The 17,573-nt window shown below is 39.2% G+C and overlaps 1 protein-coding gene across 10 annotated transcripts in view; it reads right to left on the bottom strand.

The window, feature by feature from the left end:
• Positions 1–17,573, bottom strand: part of LOC132239201 (putative serine/threonine-protein phosphatase 4 regulatory subunit 1-like) — an 83,141-nt gene that overhangs the window by 36,802 nt on the left and 28,766 nt on the right. For all 10 annotated transcript variants that reach the window (XR_009453997.1, XR_009453996.1, XR_009453998.1 and 7 more), the window contains exons 4-5: positions 7,446–7,552; positions 6,051–6,193 (exon numbers count right to left, since the gene is read on the bottom strand). Coding sequence is in view for 7 of the 10 variants with exons in the window: in XM_059705197.1 (XP_059561180.1) it covers positions 6,051–6,193; positions 7,446–7,552 (250 nt within the window). In the remaining 3 variants the exon portion in view is untranslated. The remainder of the gene's footprint in view (positions 1–6,050; positions 6,194–7,445; positions 7,553–17,573) is intronic.

Below are 17,573 nucleotides of genomic sequence, written 5' to 3'. Positions count from 1 at the left end.
AGGAGGCGGGCAGGGAGCAGCTGATCAATGATTCTCTCACATCACTGATGTTTCTCTCCCTCTCCCTTCCTCTCTGAAATCAATAAAAATATATTAAAAATAATAATAATCAGAAGAGAAAAGCCAATGAGAGAGCCTGGAAAAATACGCAAGCTTATGAGACAGAAGATGGAAGCAAAGAGGAAATGAAGACATCAGACTTGAGCAGGGAATGGAACATCCATTCCCCCTGAGACACAAGGCAAGTAACTCATGACAGCTGAAGAAATGTGGAGTGTTTACAGCTGATTCAGTCCTATGATTCTTTACTGAAAATATCTGCAGGTAGCAGACCCTAAGCTAGGCCCCGGAGATAAGTAAGACCTAGCTGTACAGCCAGGGGCTCAGAATCTAAAATGGGAGAGAAAGTATCGGTTACAATACCCAGTGGAATCTGGGCAATCCAAAACACACAACAGATGAGCCTAGTGAGATTGACGCGAAATCCTGGGCTCCTCCTCCAGCTCGCTGCTCCCCAACACACACAAGCACACTTCTGTACCTCAGGTTCGTCACCTCTACAGCAAGGATGAATTAGCAAGGGTACCCACACTTCACAGGGAGGTTCGGAAGAGTAAACAAGAATCCTGGCTAATCCTGGAGCATGGTGAGTGACAGGGGGAGTCCAGCAATGGGAGCTGTTAAATAGCAGCAGTCAAGGTGATGATATTGATAATATGCCCAATTTTGTTAATTTCATGCCTTACACGAGTCACTGCATGTTCAATGGCAATGAAAGATACCTGAGGATGAACAGAGAGACAAGCTGGCCTGAGATCTGATGCTGGGTGGGACCTGGAATACCCACTACCCCATGTAAAAAAATGTGTATCTTTGCTGAAGTGAGAACCCTAACTCATCAGGGACCCTCAGGTACTCCCAGTGGCCCACACTGTGGACATCTGGAAGGGCCAGTCTCTGTGAAAGTGAGGCAGAGACTGGTGAGAGAAGGAGCGGAGGGGCATTCGGGAGGATCAAGGAGAATGAAGGGACTGGTAGGTGCATGTGGCATCAGTGGCAGGATGCGGACAGGTGAGCCATGAAGGAGTATGGGCTGTGCCCAAGAGCTGTAAAGAGTCTGAGGCATGTTCAGTGAGATGATTTCATCACATTTCTGGTTCTAAAGATGACAGGAATGGAGAAGAGGGGATACCCTACTCCTCTCTTTATCCCCAGTATGAAGTCTCGCGCCTTGCTCCTTATGGGCACTCAGAACCTGTCTGAAGAAATGAATGAATGGAAGAAACCATCAGATGAGACCTGTGTGGGGGAAATGTAAGCACCTAGAGAAGAAAATGCAAAACTAATCAAAATACTGATGTTAGGAGAGTGGAAATAGGGAGACGTTTTCCTTCTTTGAAACTACATTTAATTCTGTCACACTGTTCAACATTTAAAAGTAAATATTTACTCTTTTTAAAATGCTTGGCTCAAGGAAGAAATACAAGTCCACACTGTAAAATTTCTTGAAAATAATAATGAAAACGTAGCATATCATAAAAAAACTATAAATATATTTAGCCTTTGTGGAAATCCACTCCCACAATAAACTGAAAGATAGAAATGATGTAAGGCTATTTGTTGCAATAATTTTAAAGTGGCAAAAAGGAGAGATAACCCAAATGTCTGTTGATAAACAATGGTACGTGTGCTCATTGGAGTGCTATGCAGCCAGAGCAAAGGAATAAGGAGGCTTTCCCTGGACTGCTATGGGCTGACCCCCAGGACACCCTAGTGGGAAAAGCAAGGAACGGAGCAGCAATCACAGCAGCCACCTTGCAGCTGAGAGGAGGAACAAGATGGGGCAGAAGACAAGGACATATGTGAATTTGCTTAGAGTTATGTGTGTGTGTTTGATAAAGGTAAGAATAAACCAAAACCTATTGAAAATGGTTTACCAGACACTCCTGAAACATTTACAGGGGCAGGAGAGACAGGCAGGGAGATCAGAATGGGAGTCAGGTTTCTCTGAATATACTGAGTCTGTTTTACAGCTTTTCCTGTGGAATCACATAAAAACATTTTAACTAATTATAAGTCTAAATTAAATCAAAATGTAAATGCTAAAGCAATTCCTACAAATAAAAAAATGAAAACAAATGAGCCTAAATGCATATCAAGCTATCAGATTCACCACGAGAAGGGTTGATGCAAGTGACTTGAAAATGTGGGACTACTCACATGACTGTGTCTCCAGGGCAGATGGCCTGAGAACAAGTAAATCTTAAACTACAGCCAGTAATTCTACCGTAGGCTTAGTAATAACACAAGTACTTTCCTTCTAGATACACACATACATACATGTTAATACCATTAGGAAGATTCGTACTGTGTAAAAAATAATATATGCACACACATATATAATCAAATAAGTAAAAACTCTATAAACCTAGAGTTTTTGCTTACATTTACATTTTGAACTGGAAATATCAATATAGCCTTAGGAGGAATTTTCATTTTTTTAAAAAATCAATTGCTCTGTCACTAGAAGCAATGACTAATCTCATAGCAATGAGCATCCCAGTATCCATACTCTGGCTTCCTATTATCATATCCCTTTTTTTGGGGGGGGGGGGAAGGAAGGAGGATATAGTATTTTTATAAGAGTTTCACAAAACTAGAATTCTAACTATATATCTTTTTATTTGCCACATGGCAAATGAAAAGATATATAGTTAGAATTCTAGTTTTGTGAAACTAGAATTACTCCCCCCCGCCCCCCCCCCCCCGCCCCATCTCCTGTCTTCCCTCTTAGGTTGGACAGTCTGTTTGATGCTTCTATGACTCTTACTCTATTTTTGTTCATCAATTTATGTTGTCCATTATATTCCACAAATGAGTGAGATCATGTGATATTTGTCTTTCTCTGACTGGCTTATTTCACTTAGCATAATGCTCTCCAGGTCCATCCCTGCTGTTGCAAATGGTAAGAATTCCTCCTTTTTTACAGCAGCATAGTATTCTATTGGGCAGATGTACCACTGTTTCTTAATCCACTCACGTGCTGATGGGCACTTAGGCTGTTTCCAAATCTTAGCTTTTGTAAATTGTGCTGCTATGAACATAGGGATCCATATATCCTTTCTGATTTCTTGGGATATATTCCTAGAAGTGGGATTACTGAGTCAAATGGGAGTTCCATTTTTAATTTTTTGAGGAAACTCCATACTGTTTTCCACAGAGACTGCATCAGTCTGCATTCCCACCAGCAGTGCACGAGGGTTCCTTTTTTCTTTACATCCTCTCCAGCACTTGTCGTTTGTTGATTTGTCATTCTGACAGGTATGAGATAATACCCTATTGCCCTTTTGATTTGCATTTTCCAGATTATTAGTGACTTTGAGCATGCTTTCATATGTCTCTTGGCCTTCTGTATGTCCTCTTTTGAAAAGTGTCTATTTAGGTCCTTTGCCCATTTTCTGATAGGATTGTTTATCTTCCTTTTGTTAAGTTGTATGAGTTCCCTGTAAATGTTGAAGATTAAAGCCTTATCAGAGATAACATTGGTAAATATGTTCTCCCATGCAGTGGGCTTTCTTGTCATTTTGTTGGTTTCTTTTGCTGTAGAGAAGCTTTTTATTTTGATGTAAAATTTGTTTATTTTGTCCTAAGTTTCCATTGTCCTAGCAGCTATATTGGTAAAGATATTGCTACAACATATGTCTGATATTTTGCTGCCTATGGATTCTTCTAAGATTTTTATGGTTTCCTGTCTTATGTTTAAGTCCTTTATCCATTTTGAGTTTATTCTTGTGTATGGTGTAAGTTGGTGGTCTAGTTTCATTTTTTTTGCATGCATCTGTCCAATTTTCCTAACACCATTTACTGAAGAGACTGTCTTGACTCCATTGTATGCTCTTGCCTCCTTTATCAAATATTAATTGAGCATAATGGCTTGGGTCGATTTCTTGGTTCTCTGTTCTGTTCCATTGGCCTATATGTCTGTTCTTGTGCCAGTACCAGGCAGTTTTGAGAACAGTGGCTTTGTAATATAGCTTGGTATCTGATATTGTGACCCCTCCAACTTTGTTCTTCTTTCTCAGGATTGCTGTGGCTATTCAGAGTCTTTTTTTTATTCCATATGATTTTTGGAGAGTTTATTCTAGGTCTGTGAAATATGCCGTTGGTATTTTAATGGCGATTGCATTGAATCTATAGATTGCTTTGGGTAGTATGGACATTTTAATGATGTTGATTCTACTGATCCGTGAACACAGTATATTCTTCCATTTGTTTATGTCCTCCTCTATCTCTTTTTTCCAACATCCTATAGTTTTCTGAGTACAGGTCTTTTACCTCCTTAATTAAGTTTATTCCTAGGTATCTTAATTTTTTTGTTGCCATGGTAAATGGGATTTATCATTTCCCTCTTAAAGGAACCAGGGCATCTTGGAGAAATGGCCAGTTTCAGGTAAAAGTGAGCTATCCAAGTCTACCGGGTCACGTCAAGAAGATTTAGGGGCTACCTTATAGAGCTCCCTCTGATCAAACTTAGGATAATTTGCCTGGCTGGTATGGCTCAGTGGTTGAGTGTCAACCTATGAACCAGGAGGTCATGGTTCAATTCCCAGTCAGGGAGCATGCCTGGCTTGATCCCCAGTGTGGGGCGTGCAGAAGGCAACCAATCAATGATTCTTTCTTATCATTGATGTTTCTATCTCTCTCCCCCTTTCCCTCTCTAAAATCAATGAAAACATATTATTTTCTTAAAAAGCTAGGATAATTTGGTCATCAAAAAGGATGGCTGCAATGGATGGAAACATCTAATATGCTAAAATTCACAGGTTCATAACAATAATCAAACAAATTTTTAAAACCTAATTGGTAACCTTTGTAGATTATTAGGACCCCAACTAATTATTCTAGAAACTGATAAATAAAGGGGGAAATAAAGCATTTATACTGTCTTCCCTGGACAAACTGATTTTCAGGGTTACCAAATAGCTGAGGGAGAAATTCTTTATAGAAGAAACCCAGCTATGAAATGAAGAAGAAATGATGGGATTTGAGCATCACAAGTTTACAGCCTCTAATGAAATCCTGGATATGGCAATGATCACCCATGGCTGCTCCTGGTTGATGGGGATTTCATAATGAACAGGGAAGGCTGACAACACCTGCACCCAGCGACTACACAGCTCTCTGCTCCCTGACTTGATGCTGGAGGAAAACACAGCAGCATCCAGAACATATGCTCACTGTACGATAAAGAAGTCTGACAGAGCCTCTAAACTGCCTACAGTGTGGGAAATACTGAGAATGGAGGAACATCTCGAACAACACGATGGGGACAAGATCAGCCAGATCCCAAGTGCAGGAAATCTGACAGGACTAATGGCCCAGTTTCTTCAACAAACAAATAGCAGAGGGAAATAGGGAGGGAGACCTTTATAAATTAAGAGAGATTTAAAGACATGTCAACCAAATCCAAGTATGAACTTGTGTGTTGTCTGATTTGAACAGTCTATCTGCAAAACGAGAGTTATGAGAAAACTGGGGAAATTTGAACAATGACTAGATAACAGATGATATTAAGAAACTACTGATAATTTTTACACTTGTGATAATGGCACTGTCATTATGTTTTTAAAGTGTCTATATTTCTCAGAGTGTAATACTAAAGCATTCATAGCTGAAATGAAACAGTGTCTGGGAACTGCTTTTATCTGGGTTGGATTTATGTTGGTAAGCGAAATGAAAAAAGACTGGTCAAATGCTAATGATAGTGAAGCTGGGGAACAGTACATGAGCATTCATTTTAATATTCTCTCTACTGCTATGTGTGTTTGGAAATTTCCATAATAAAAAGTAAAAAAAATAAAAGAAGCATCTCATAATAATAATAACAGGTGTCGTCTACCTTCCTAGGTGATTAGAGGGACAGGGCACAAACAGATCTTTTGTGCCCAAATCACCTCACTCTAAGAAGCTGTTTTCTGAATGACGAAGATCAGTTAAGTAAGACTAGAGAGAATCTGCTATCGAGATCTTAAGGTTACAATTTTTCATACCTGATTGTTTCGATCGGTGAGGTACCGCACTACAATAGGTATGAGATATTCGGAGAACACCTTTGAAAAATTTGACCTGTTTTCTTGTAAAAAAATGGCAATAGGAGGAATCTGTTCCATCAGCTCAGTCCGCACTGTGGGCTCTGCAGCAATAAAAAACAACAAAGAAAAGAATTATATAAGACTACACCAAGCATCTTATTTAGTACATACTGATAGTTTCTAGCTTTTCTTACTAAAATACTTTATCAAAAAAATTAGACAAATGCAGTTTAAAGATCATTTCCCATTCAGAGTATTTATGCTACAGACAGGCTTAAAAAGCTAATAAGCTATATGGCAATATAAAAACATAAAAAGAAGAGAGAATGACAACTCTATTATAACAAGCCATATATAAATCGAGGAGGGTGCAAGAAGTCTGCATCCTGGGCCAGCGTCCAAAAGCCATTACAACTAATGGCATATATGCCAGACCTATGGGTTGTGCTTATTTAAATTCCAGCCAGAATGTATACATTATAAATAATTCTTTCATAAATGCACTCCCCCACAATCCACGCATCCCAATTATTTCTAAGGCAAAGCATTAAACAAAAGAGCAGCTTGAGCGCCAATATACCACATTAAATTTAACACAAATATATAATTGCTTCAGTGCTGTAAATGGTGACTCATTTATAAAGAGAATCCATTTAACGACTCAAAACATCCACTTGGGCCTTTTTAAAAACATTGTGTCATAGTCTTATGAATATTTTAAACTAATATGGGAACTACATGGAAGGCTTATTTTGCCATTTTCAGTTAAAATGATCAAAACCTAAAGCAAATCTAAGATTTCTAAAACTTTCTGAAGCTGTCCACCAGTCATTATAAATGGGGGGTTTAGTTGTCAGTACTGGCAAACCCACTACTCAGTCATCTGACTCATCTGTTCGAGGCGAGGGTTATATCTCAGTGTCTACCATACAGCAGTGTGCTTTTCTTCCACAATAGCAATCATGGAGGTAGAAAGAGAAAGAAAAATCAAGATTAGTCTACAAAGATCAGAGGTGAGGGAGAGTAATGACTGGATTGTTGTAATCCTTCTTTTGATTGGCCATTTCTTAGCAACCAATAGTCTGGCAGAACTCGTGAAATACAAAAGGCCTAACTGCCAGGGCAAAGAGCATTCATAGCCGTTAGTCATTCTCATTTTCTGAAAATAAGGATCATCTGATGCCAAACAAGACACCCATTCTTCATGACAAAATCCACTCATGGGTAGACATTGCTTTAAATTTATTGATTAATAAACAGGGGTGTTTTTTTTTATGTCAGCTATCATTGGTTATAAACAATTTCTTGGAAATGAGCAAGTAAAATGTAAAAGTATATACTCCTTGTACAAACCTGCATCTTCTGACAATCTGACCACAATTGCCATGACCGTTAAGAAGTCTTCTTCATCATTACCGAAGTCCCTGAAGATATCAAGTAGCCCTCTGGCAATAATCTGACTGTAGAGACGAGAAATGATACAACAGTTACAGGGACAACACTGACTGCTAGGGCACGGGCTACAGGCAGATCATACAACCAGGGAGCAAAGGAAAGTCTGTGACCTCCATCCGGAGGGGAGGAACTGTCCAGGAACGTCCAAATATGATCATTCCAATGTGGGTCAATAGCCTACAGGGACGGGACCGTGTCTTCTAATCTGGCGGTCACTGGAGGTCCAAACTGTCCACTTGGGACAAGGGAAACCCTCTACTCCTTTTCTGACTGATTCTTCAGACCTAGACAGACTTGGGAGACAGGCCCCATGACATGGGAGGGGATTAAGTGACCAATAAATGCAGAAGGAAAAGCCCAAAGAGACATTGATGGCCACCTCAGTCTGAAATGCTCTCTACCCACTAGGTGCCAGCAGCATCCTCACCCCATGATGTGACAACCAAAAATGTCTGCAGGGCAGTGGAGCAAAATCCCCGCTGGTTGAGAGCCAACACATTAGAGGGCGCCGGGCAAAAGCTACACAGAAACTCTCTGCACTATCCTGCAGATCTTCTGAAAATCTGAAAATATTTCAAAATTAAGGTAAAGACATAACAAAACACAAAGACCAAAAAAAGCCACAATGAGGTAACACTACACCCACTACAAGAACTCAAATTGTGAGAGTACCTGATGCTGGTACTAGATATAAAGATATAAAGCAACAGGAACACACTGACATCGTCGGAGAGAATGCAAAACAGCACATATGATCTGGAAAACAATTTGAGAGTTCCTCAAAAAGTCAAACATACATTTATTATTCAACCCAACAATTCTCTCCTGGGTATTTATTTACCCAAATGAAATGAAAGGTGCATCCACACAAAAACTTGTGCACAAATGTCCATATTAGCATTTTTTTGTAATAGCCACACAATGGAAAGCTCCAATGCTTGTCAACAAGGGCTATCCACACAATGGAATATGACTCAGCAATAAAAAGGTATGAACTGCTGGTAACCAAAGGCACAAATAACAAATGCATTTTGCTAAGTAAGAAAAAGCAGCCATGCAGAAAAGACTACATACTACATGATTTCATATATATGAAATTCTAAAAACCTTAGTGTCCAGAAACAAGTCAGTGGTTGCCTGGGCCAATTGTGGTGAGGGAGGGAGGGGCTGACCACAAAGGGGGGAAAAAGAGGGTGATGGAAATGTTCAAACTTGACCACGGTGATGGCTGCATGACTGTGTACATTTACCCAAACTCGTCTCACTGGACGCTTTAAGTGGGTGAAATTTATTGCATGAAAAATATGCCTCAATAAAGCTGTTTTATATAAAGACATGGAGGAAAGGACATTCAGTGCAATCAGCAGTGGCTTACAGTGACCTGGAGGACTCAGTGAGCGAGAAGAGGGACTAGCAAATGGAAAGGGGCCCCTGCTTGTCTATCTCTGTCCTCTGGCTACCTGACAATCCAGGATCAACAAACATTACTTCTGGTTGTTCATCTGGAGAACTAGCTAAAGGTGAAAACCCACCTTGATTTTTAGGAAAAGGCTAGAAATGTGGAATTCAAAGAGGCAGTCTTGGCCCACATACTACAAGGAAGAAATCCATCAACTCCAGCCTGTCCGTAGAGAGACTTATACCACCCCTGGGATGAAAGGTCGAGATCTGGCAGCCAGGAGGTTTGGGAAAGTCGAAACAGACACTATAAAGTCCCTGATTACATTTCACTGGACCACATTCATGTCAGCCTCCCCTGGGAAATCAAGCAACCAAGATCCCCAATCTGCTTCTAGGGCCATAGCACAGATAGACAGATCTGCATCCAGCCTCAAGTGGTCACAGGGGACCTGCCCGCTTAAGGAAGCAAGGAAAGAGTGAGGGAGAGCCCTGAACAGGGGCAAATCTACCACAGTGACTGCAGATGGGAGGGAACTAAAGACACAACGCAATTGTTGCTTTGGGCACCAAAGCTTTGGAAAATTTGGCTTCTTTATGTTGCCGTGACCTGGAGAGGTCAGAGTAGAGAAGCAGAGTCCAGAAGCATCAGCCTCAATACTTCCCCTGTCAGCAATGCTAATGAGGTGAGAAGAGAGGGACAACCGCTCAGAAAAGTGTCATGAAGAGTAAATGAGAGTATGCGTGGGAAGCTCATAGCATGGTACTAAGCACATGATAAGCCCTTGAGGGTGTCAGCCATCAGTATTACAATATAAGCAAAGAATTGCAATCAAAATGTCTATCAAAAGAAGGAAGCTTAAATGAATTATGATATATCTATGCATTGACATACTATACAACCATTTTCATTTATTTTTATTATTATTTTAAATTCTCACCTGAGGACATACTTAGAGAGAGGAAGTGAGAGAGAGAAACATCGATGTGAGAGAATCAGTTGCCTCACACACATGCCCCGACTGGGGGATCAAGCCCACAATCCAGGCATGTGCTCTGACAGGGAATCTAACCAGGAACCTTTCAGTGCACAGGACGATGCTCAACCAACTCAGGCACTCCAACTGGGCTATACAACAATTTTTAAAGGTGCCGTGGATATGCACTGAGTTAAAGAGATGCCAGGATACAATAAATGAAAAGGCAAGGTAAGGAATTTTACATATGGTGTAAGTCCATTTCTTAACACAAATTATATTTATGTACATAATATGTGCAAAACTTGTACACAAAGACATATATACACATATATATACATATATACATATACATATATATACACACCGAGTGACCAGATTATTATGACCACCTGACGTAGGCAAATTAGCTGTACACTGCATCGTATGGGATATGGAAGCCGAGGGCCTGTTCGAACACCTTTGCTGTCTGCAGTTACCAAGATAAAACGTCTCCAATTCACACAGGAACACAAGGATTGGACAGTCGAGCATTGGAAAAAAGTCATGTGGTCCAATGAATCACGTTTCCAGTTGCATCATGCAGATGGCAGAGAATTTGGCGGAAACAGCATGAAAGCATGCACCCCACACGCATGAGTACAACCCTTCAAGCTGGTGGGGGCAGTGTTATGGTTTGGGGCATGTTTTCCTGGCATGATTTGGGCCCTTTAATTCGTGTGGAACAACGTCTGAATAGCACAACATACCTAAGTATTGTTGCTGATCAGGTTCATCCTATCATGTTGATGGCGTATCCCAATGGAGATGGCTTCTTCCAACAAGACAATGCGCCATGCCACGGTGCTCGTATTGTGCAGGAGTGGTTTCAAGAACATGAGGGAGACTTTACCTTGCTCAGGTGGCCCCCACGATCACCAGATCTCAATCCAATTGAGCATTTGTGGAACGAAGTTAAAAGAGTCATCAGGCAGCTGGTTCCACAACCATCAAATCTCACAGAACTGGACAGTGCTATTCATCAGGCAAGGTGTCAGATTCCTCACATCGCCTTTCAACATCTTGTGGAGTCAATGCCAAGAAGAATCGCCGCAGTGCTGAAGGCAAAAGGTGGCCCAATGAAGTACTGATGGGGTGGTCATAATAATCTGGCCACTCAGTGTGTGTGTGTGTGTATCCCACGTTCAAAGGCTGTTAAATCGCGCTGTTTACCCATATCTTCAGAAAAAAAATCACTTCTACTGTCGTGGTAAACAACCTGCTTCCCTATTTATAATGGTCTGGCCCTCTAGCAACTTCAGAGCGAAATTTGCCTATAAACATCAGATGGTCATAATAATCTGGCCACTCGGTGTATATATACACACACTCATTTAGAAAAAAATGTAGAAGAATACACACTGAACTGTTCCCAGTCATTACCTAAGACTAGTGAGGAGAGGGGACTCTCACTATTGAACACCTAAAATTGCAAAATGTTTCAACAAGTATTATTTTCACGGATTTTTTTAAATTATAAAGAAAAATGATGGCTTAACTTTACATGGCGATGTCCCCTGGAAATGTAACCATGCAAGTAAGCCTTCCTGTCTTTGTCCCTTCTTTCCCTCACCCACTCATGCAGTTACATTCATGAGTTCAGCCCAACTGGCTCCAGACTCAGGGCAAGAAGCTTGGGGTACAGAGACAAGAAGGATCCAGGCCCTGCCTGAAGGAGCTCACAGTCGAGGCCCATAAGTAGATCAGAACACCAAGGGTGATGAACAGTGACAAGGTCCTTAAGACAGAGAAGAACATGGAGGGGAGCTGGAAAGACGAGACTGAGGATGAGCAGGAGTTGGGCTTCCAGAGAGACAAGGAAGGGTGAGGACATGGGGTCCAAATGTTGAACACCTCAGACTAGGACTTTAAGATAAGTGTGGTTATCCCCAGCTGGTTTGGCTCAGTGGATAGAGCATCGGCCCATGGACTGAAGGGTCTGGGTTCGATTCCAGTCAAGGGCACATACCTCGGTTGCAGGCTCGTGTGGGAGACAACTAATCAATGTGTCTCCCTCACACCAATGTTTCTCTTTCTGTCTCTAAAAATCAAGAAAAATATGCCCGGGTGAGGACTAACAACAAAGAAAAGGTAAGTGTGGTTAATATGCTGAAGGTCTACTGTTTGGCTTAGACATGCTTGGATAGTTAAGGAATACAGGAACTCTGTACTTTCTGCTCAATTTTTCTATAAACCTAAAACTGCTCACAAAATAAAGTCTATAAAAGAGAGAGAGAAAAAAGAAAGTGAAATGAAGACTTTTTCAGACAAACAAGCTGTGAGAATTCACTGGCAGCAGCCTTGCACTAATAAGAACTGTTAAAGAAAGTTCTGGAGGCAAAAAGATACCTGATGGAAATGGGCATTTTGCAAAAAGAAATAAAAAGTATGAAAATGGTAAAAATAAAGGCAAAGATAATATTTTTTCTCATTTTAATTGCTTTAAAAGAGGGTTGACTATCCAAAGCAAATATAGGACAAAGTATTGTAGGGTTTATGACATGTGTAGAAGTAAAATGCAGGAAAACAAGAGCAGAAATGATGGAGAGAGGAAGTAAAAATATACTGCTGTAAGGTTCTTACACTGTTTCTTGCACTATATGCAAAGTGTATAATTTTATCTGAACATGTTGTGATAAGTTAAAGATGTATATTATAAGCCAGCTGGCATGGCTCAGTGGTTGAACATCAACTTGTGAACCAGGAGGTCATGGTTCAATTCCTGGTCAGGGAACATGCCTTGGTTGCAGGCTCGATCCCCAGTGTGGGGCATGCAGGAGGCAGCCGATCAATGATCCTCTCTCATCACTGAGGTTTATATCTCTCCCTCTCCCTTTCTCTCTGAAATCAATAAAAATGTATATATTTTAAGAAGAAGTATATTATAATTCCTAGAACAGTCAATAATATTTTTAGAAGAGGTATAACTAATAAGCCAATCATGGAGATCAACTGAAATTATTTTTGAAAATTTGTTTTTCTTAAAAAAGGTAGGAAAAGAGGAAAACAGCAAGAAGAATACAGTGAGACAAATAGAAAACAAATAGCAAGATGACATATTTAAATCAAGCCATATCAACAGTAACATCAAGTGTAAATGATCTAAACATTCAAACTAAAAGGCAGAAATTGTTAAATTGCATTTTTTTAAAAGCAATACCCAGCCAACTACAATAATCACACTTTAAAGATAAGGCATAGATAGGTTAAAAATAAGTGGACAGAAATGCACCATACGTACACTAAACCAAGCTGGAATGTATATATTAGAATCAGAAAAAGGAATATTACCAGGGATAAAGAGGGACATTACACAGTGATAAAGAGAGCAATTTATTCAAGAAAACAGAGCAATACTAAATGTGTATACACTCAATAACAAAGTTTCAAAATACACAAAGTAAAAACTGCTTTAATTGAAAGAAAAATAGATATATCCATAATCATAGGTGCAGATTCCAACATTCCTCTCAGTAGTTAACAGAACATAGAACATAAATAAAAAGATAGAAGACATGAACAGTTTTCAAACAGCTTGATCTAATGGATATTTTTATAAGATATTCCACTCAAAACCATGGGAATTCATATTCTTTCTAAGTGCACATGGAACACTGACCAAATTAGGGCATATGGAACCATAAAATAAATTTCAACAAATTTTCCCTGGCCAGTTTTTCTCAGTGGTTAGAGCATCAGACCAAAGGGTCATGGTTCGATTCCCAATCAAGGGCACATACCTCAGTTGTAGGCTCGATTCTCAGCCCTATCAAGACATGTGCAGGAGGCAACCAATTAATGTGTCTCTCTCACATCAATGTTTCTCTCTCTTTCTCTCCCCCCCCCCCCCCACTCCTCTTGCCTTCTCCTCCATTCTCCCTAAAAAAAAAAAAAAATCAATGGGAAAAAATATCCTCAAGTGAGGATAAAAAAAAAACTGTAACAACTTTAAAAAACAGAAATAATACAAAGTATGTTCTCTGATAATAATAATAAAAAAAAAGACTTAAACTAAGAATCAAATAACAGAAAAATTCCTGGAAAACCCTCAAATATTTAGAAATTAAACAACACTTCTAAATAACTCACTGGTTAAAGGGAAAATCATTATGGGCACTTAAAATACTTTATACTGAAAGGTAATGAAATATGACATATCAGAACTTAAGGATGAAAATAATATAATACTTAAGTACTTATATTTAATAGCAATCTTACAATGTAAAATTCAGGTGTTACAAAAGAAAGGCAAAAAATAAATAAAAAGTTAAGCATCCCTCACAAGAAGAAAAAAGAACAGCAATTAAATTGCCCCAAAAAAACCTCCAAGGAAAAAAATGATGTAGATTAGAGCAGAAATTATTTAACTAGAAAATAAGTATACAATAGAGACTATCAAAGCCAAAACTTGATGCTATGAAATAAATAATAATAAAGTTAATATTCCTCTGATAAGAATTACCTAGGGGGGAAAAAATAAGAAAGGCAACAATAACCAATAACAGGTTGGGAAATGGGGCCATACTACAGATATCATGGACAATAGAGAGAAAATGACCACTTCTCAACACATAATGAAATAACAGACCTAAGCAGTGATTATTTGAGACCACTAACATCATTAGAGGAAGGTTGGTGAGGAATTTTACAATGAAAGCATCCAACACCTGTGCCCACAGCTCAATAGTAACATCTCTAAAAGTGGGGCAGCCAGACGTTGTTTCCTGATGTTCTGTAATAAGTACATAAAACAACATATGAAGTAGTGTTTAAAAACAAAATTTGATGAAGAGCATTATGCTAAGTGAAATAAACCAGTCAGAAAAAGACAAGTACCATAGGATTTCACTCATATGTGGAATCTAATGAACTAACAAGCAAAATAGAGACAGACTCATAGAGAGGAGGTAGACAGCTGTCGAAGGGCAGGGGAGGCAGTGTGGGGGCGGTAGAGGGATTGAGCACAAAAAGAAAAAAAAGAGAAAAAGCCATGGACACAGACAACAGTGGTGTGATTGCTGGGGGGAGGGGAGCTGAGGAAAGTGGAGGAGGGTATGGATATAGACTTGACTTGGGGTGATGAACATACGATACAGTGTACAGATGATATGTTGTAGAATTGTGCACCTGACCACTATATAATTGTGTTAACCAGTGTCACCCTAATAAATTCAATAAAAAGGAAAAAATATAAATTAAAAAATTAAATAAATAAAGAAAAACAAGATTTGAAGCAGAATCTAATCAAGTCTCCAAATGTAATTTTCAGTTTACAGAAAAAAAAGGAACATGTTAAATTATACTGTGAGAATAATGACCAACAAATCCAAATTGTGGAAAACTCTACAAGACTAATGACCCCTTCAATAAATAAATGATGTAGGAAGGAGAGGGATAACCAATTAGAGATTTAAAGAGATTTAAGATCAAAAGGAGAAAACTGTAAAAAAACAAAACAAAACAAAAAAAAACTCACTTCAGAGACACATCCACCTAATGAAATGTGCGGACCTTATTTGGATCATGATACAAACCAACCAACCATAAAAAGACAGTTTGAGACAGCCAGGGAAAACTGAACATGGACTGGTGGACTAGCTGGCATTACTGCTAATTTGGCTGAGTGTGATAATAACACTGCAATTAGGTTTAAGTCTAACTGGATAGAGTGATATAATGTCTCCGATTTCCTTTACAATACACCAGCATAAATGCACAAAACTTCTACAGAGAAAATGGTCACATTTTATTAGGATTTTAAGATAACCTACATAAATGGAAAAATATAACATGTTTATGGATTGGAAGTCTAAATATTGTTAAGAGGGCAACTGTCTCCAAATTAACCTACAGGTTCTATGCAAACCCAATCAAAATCCTAGTAGATGTTTTGTTTTATGAGGATCTGATGAGCCTATTTTGAAACATATGGAAATGCTCAAGAATAACAAGTCATGCCCTGGCCAGTGTGGCTCAATTGGCTCATTCCATGCACTGAAAGGTTACCGGTTCGATTACCAGTCAGGGCACATGGTTGGGTTTCAGGCTCAATCCCCAGCAAGGGCATGCAGGAGGCAGCTGATCAATGTTTCTCTCCCAAACTGATGTTTCTCTCTTTCCCCGTCTCTCTTCCTCCCTCTCTAAAATCAATAAAAAAGTTTTTTAAAAAATAACAAGTCACATCAAAGAAGAAAAACAAGGTGGGAAGTCTTGCTCAATCAAATATCAAGACTTACTACAAATCTAAAGTAATCAAGATGGTATGGTGTTGGCTGAGGAGAGACAGACCACTAGAAGAGGGGTCAGTCCAAAGACTGTCATAAACAGGTACTGGATTATAACAGGGGAGGCACCCTAGAACACTGGGGAAAGAATGCATTTTTGATAAATGGTATTGTGACAATTACAGAAATGAAGCTGGACACCACTTTCACACACTGAACCAAAATTAAAATCAGATAGATTATAGGCCTAAATGTGAAAGAATAAAAACTAAAGTCTTTAGAGCAATATAAAAGAGTATGTTTGCCGAAACCAGTTTGGCTCAGTGGATAGAGCATCGGCCTGCAGACTGAAAGGTCCCAGGTTCGATTCCGGTCAAGGGCATGTACCTGGGTTGCGGGCACATCCCCAGTGGGAGATGAGCAGGAGGCAGCTGATCGATGTTTCTCTCTCATTGATGTTTCTAACTCTCTATCTCTCTCCCTTCCTCTCTGTAAAAAATCAATAACATATATTAAAAAAAAAAGAAATGTTTAAGGTATTGGGGTGGAGGAAGACATTTTTTGAAAGCTTCAAAATGTGCTAAGGATCAAGGAAAATGTGGATAAATGTAACTACGTGGAAATGAATAGCTCTGGTCACTAAAAGGACACCACAAGGAGAGCTGAAACTCAAGCTACAGGGTGAGGGTAGATGGTTACCATACAGAACTGACAAAGGTTTGAAATCTAGAATACACAAAGAATCTGTACAAATCAACAGGAAAAAGACAGACAATCTACCTCCCCACCCCCAACAAAAAATTTAAACACTTCACAAAAAAGAAAAATAAAGAAATATAGAAGTCCAACAAACATATGAAAAGATGTTCAAACTTCTAAGTAAGAAAAACGTAAATTAAAATCACAAAGCGATATTGTTATATATACACAAACACACTGCCAAATTGGCTGAAAATTTTAAAGCTGACATTACCAACTGGCAGATAAATTGTGGGACAAAGGTAGGACTGTAAGCTGATGCACCCACTTTGGAAAACTGGCACTGTCACTAAAGTAGGTTAGGGTGCTCATCACACAGTAGTTCTCTCCTGGGTATCCAGAAATGCCTACTATGTGCACCTAGACACAAAACTGTTCATAATAGTGAGAAAACAACAGTAGATGGAAAAATGTCAGAACACTGTTGTAAAAGAATTAACTCAAACTACATGCAAAACCACAAAGTAACATATCCTACAGGATTTCATATATGTCAAGTTCAGAAACAATAAAATAAAATTATATTATCTGAAGGTATATATTTAGGTGCTAAAAGTGAAAGAAAATTAAGGATGTGATGAAGATAAAAGTCAGATGGTGGGTACTGCTGGGCAGGAGGAAGTGATGGT

This window comes from Myotis daubentonii, chromosome 8 (assembly GCF_963259705.1).
Source record: "Myotis daubentonii chromosome 8, mMyoDau2.1, whole genome shotgun sequence".
NCBI classification, from domain to species: Eukaryota; Metazoa; Chordata; class Mammalia; order Chiroptera; family Vespertilionidae; genus Myotis; species Myotis daubentonii.
Note: the sequence above shows the minus strand (reverse complement) of the source record. Positions and strands in the feature narration are given on the sequence as shown.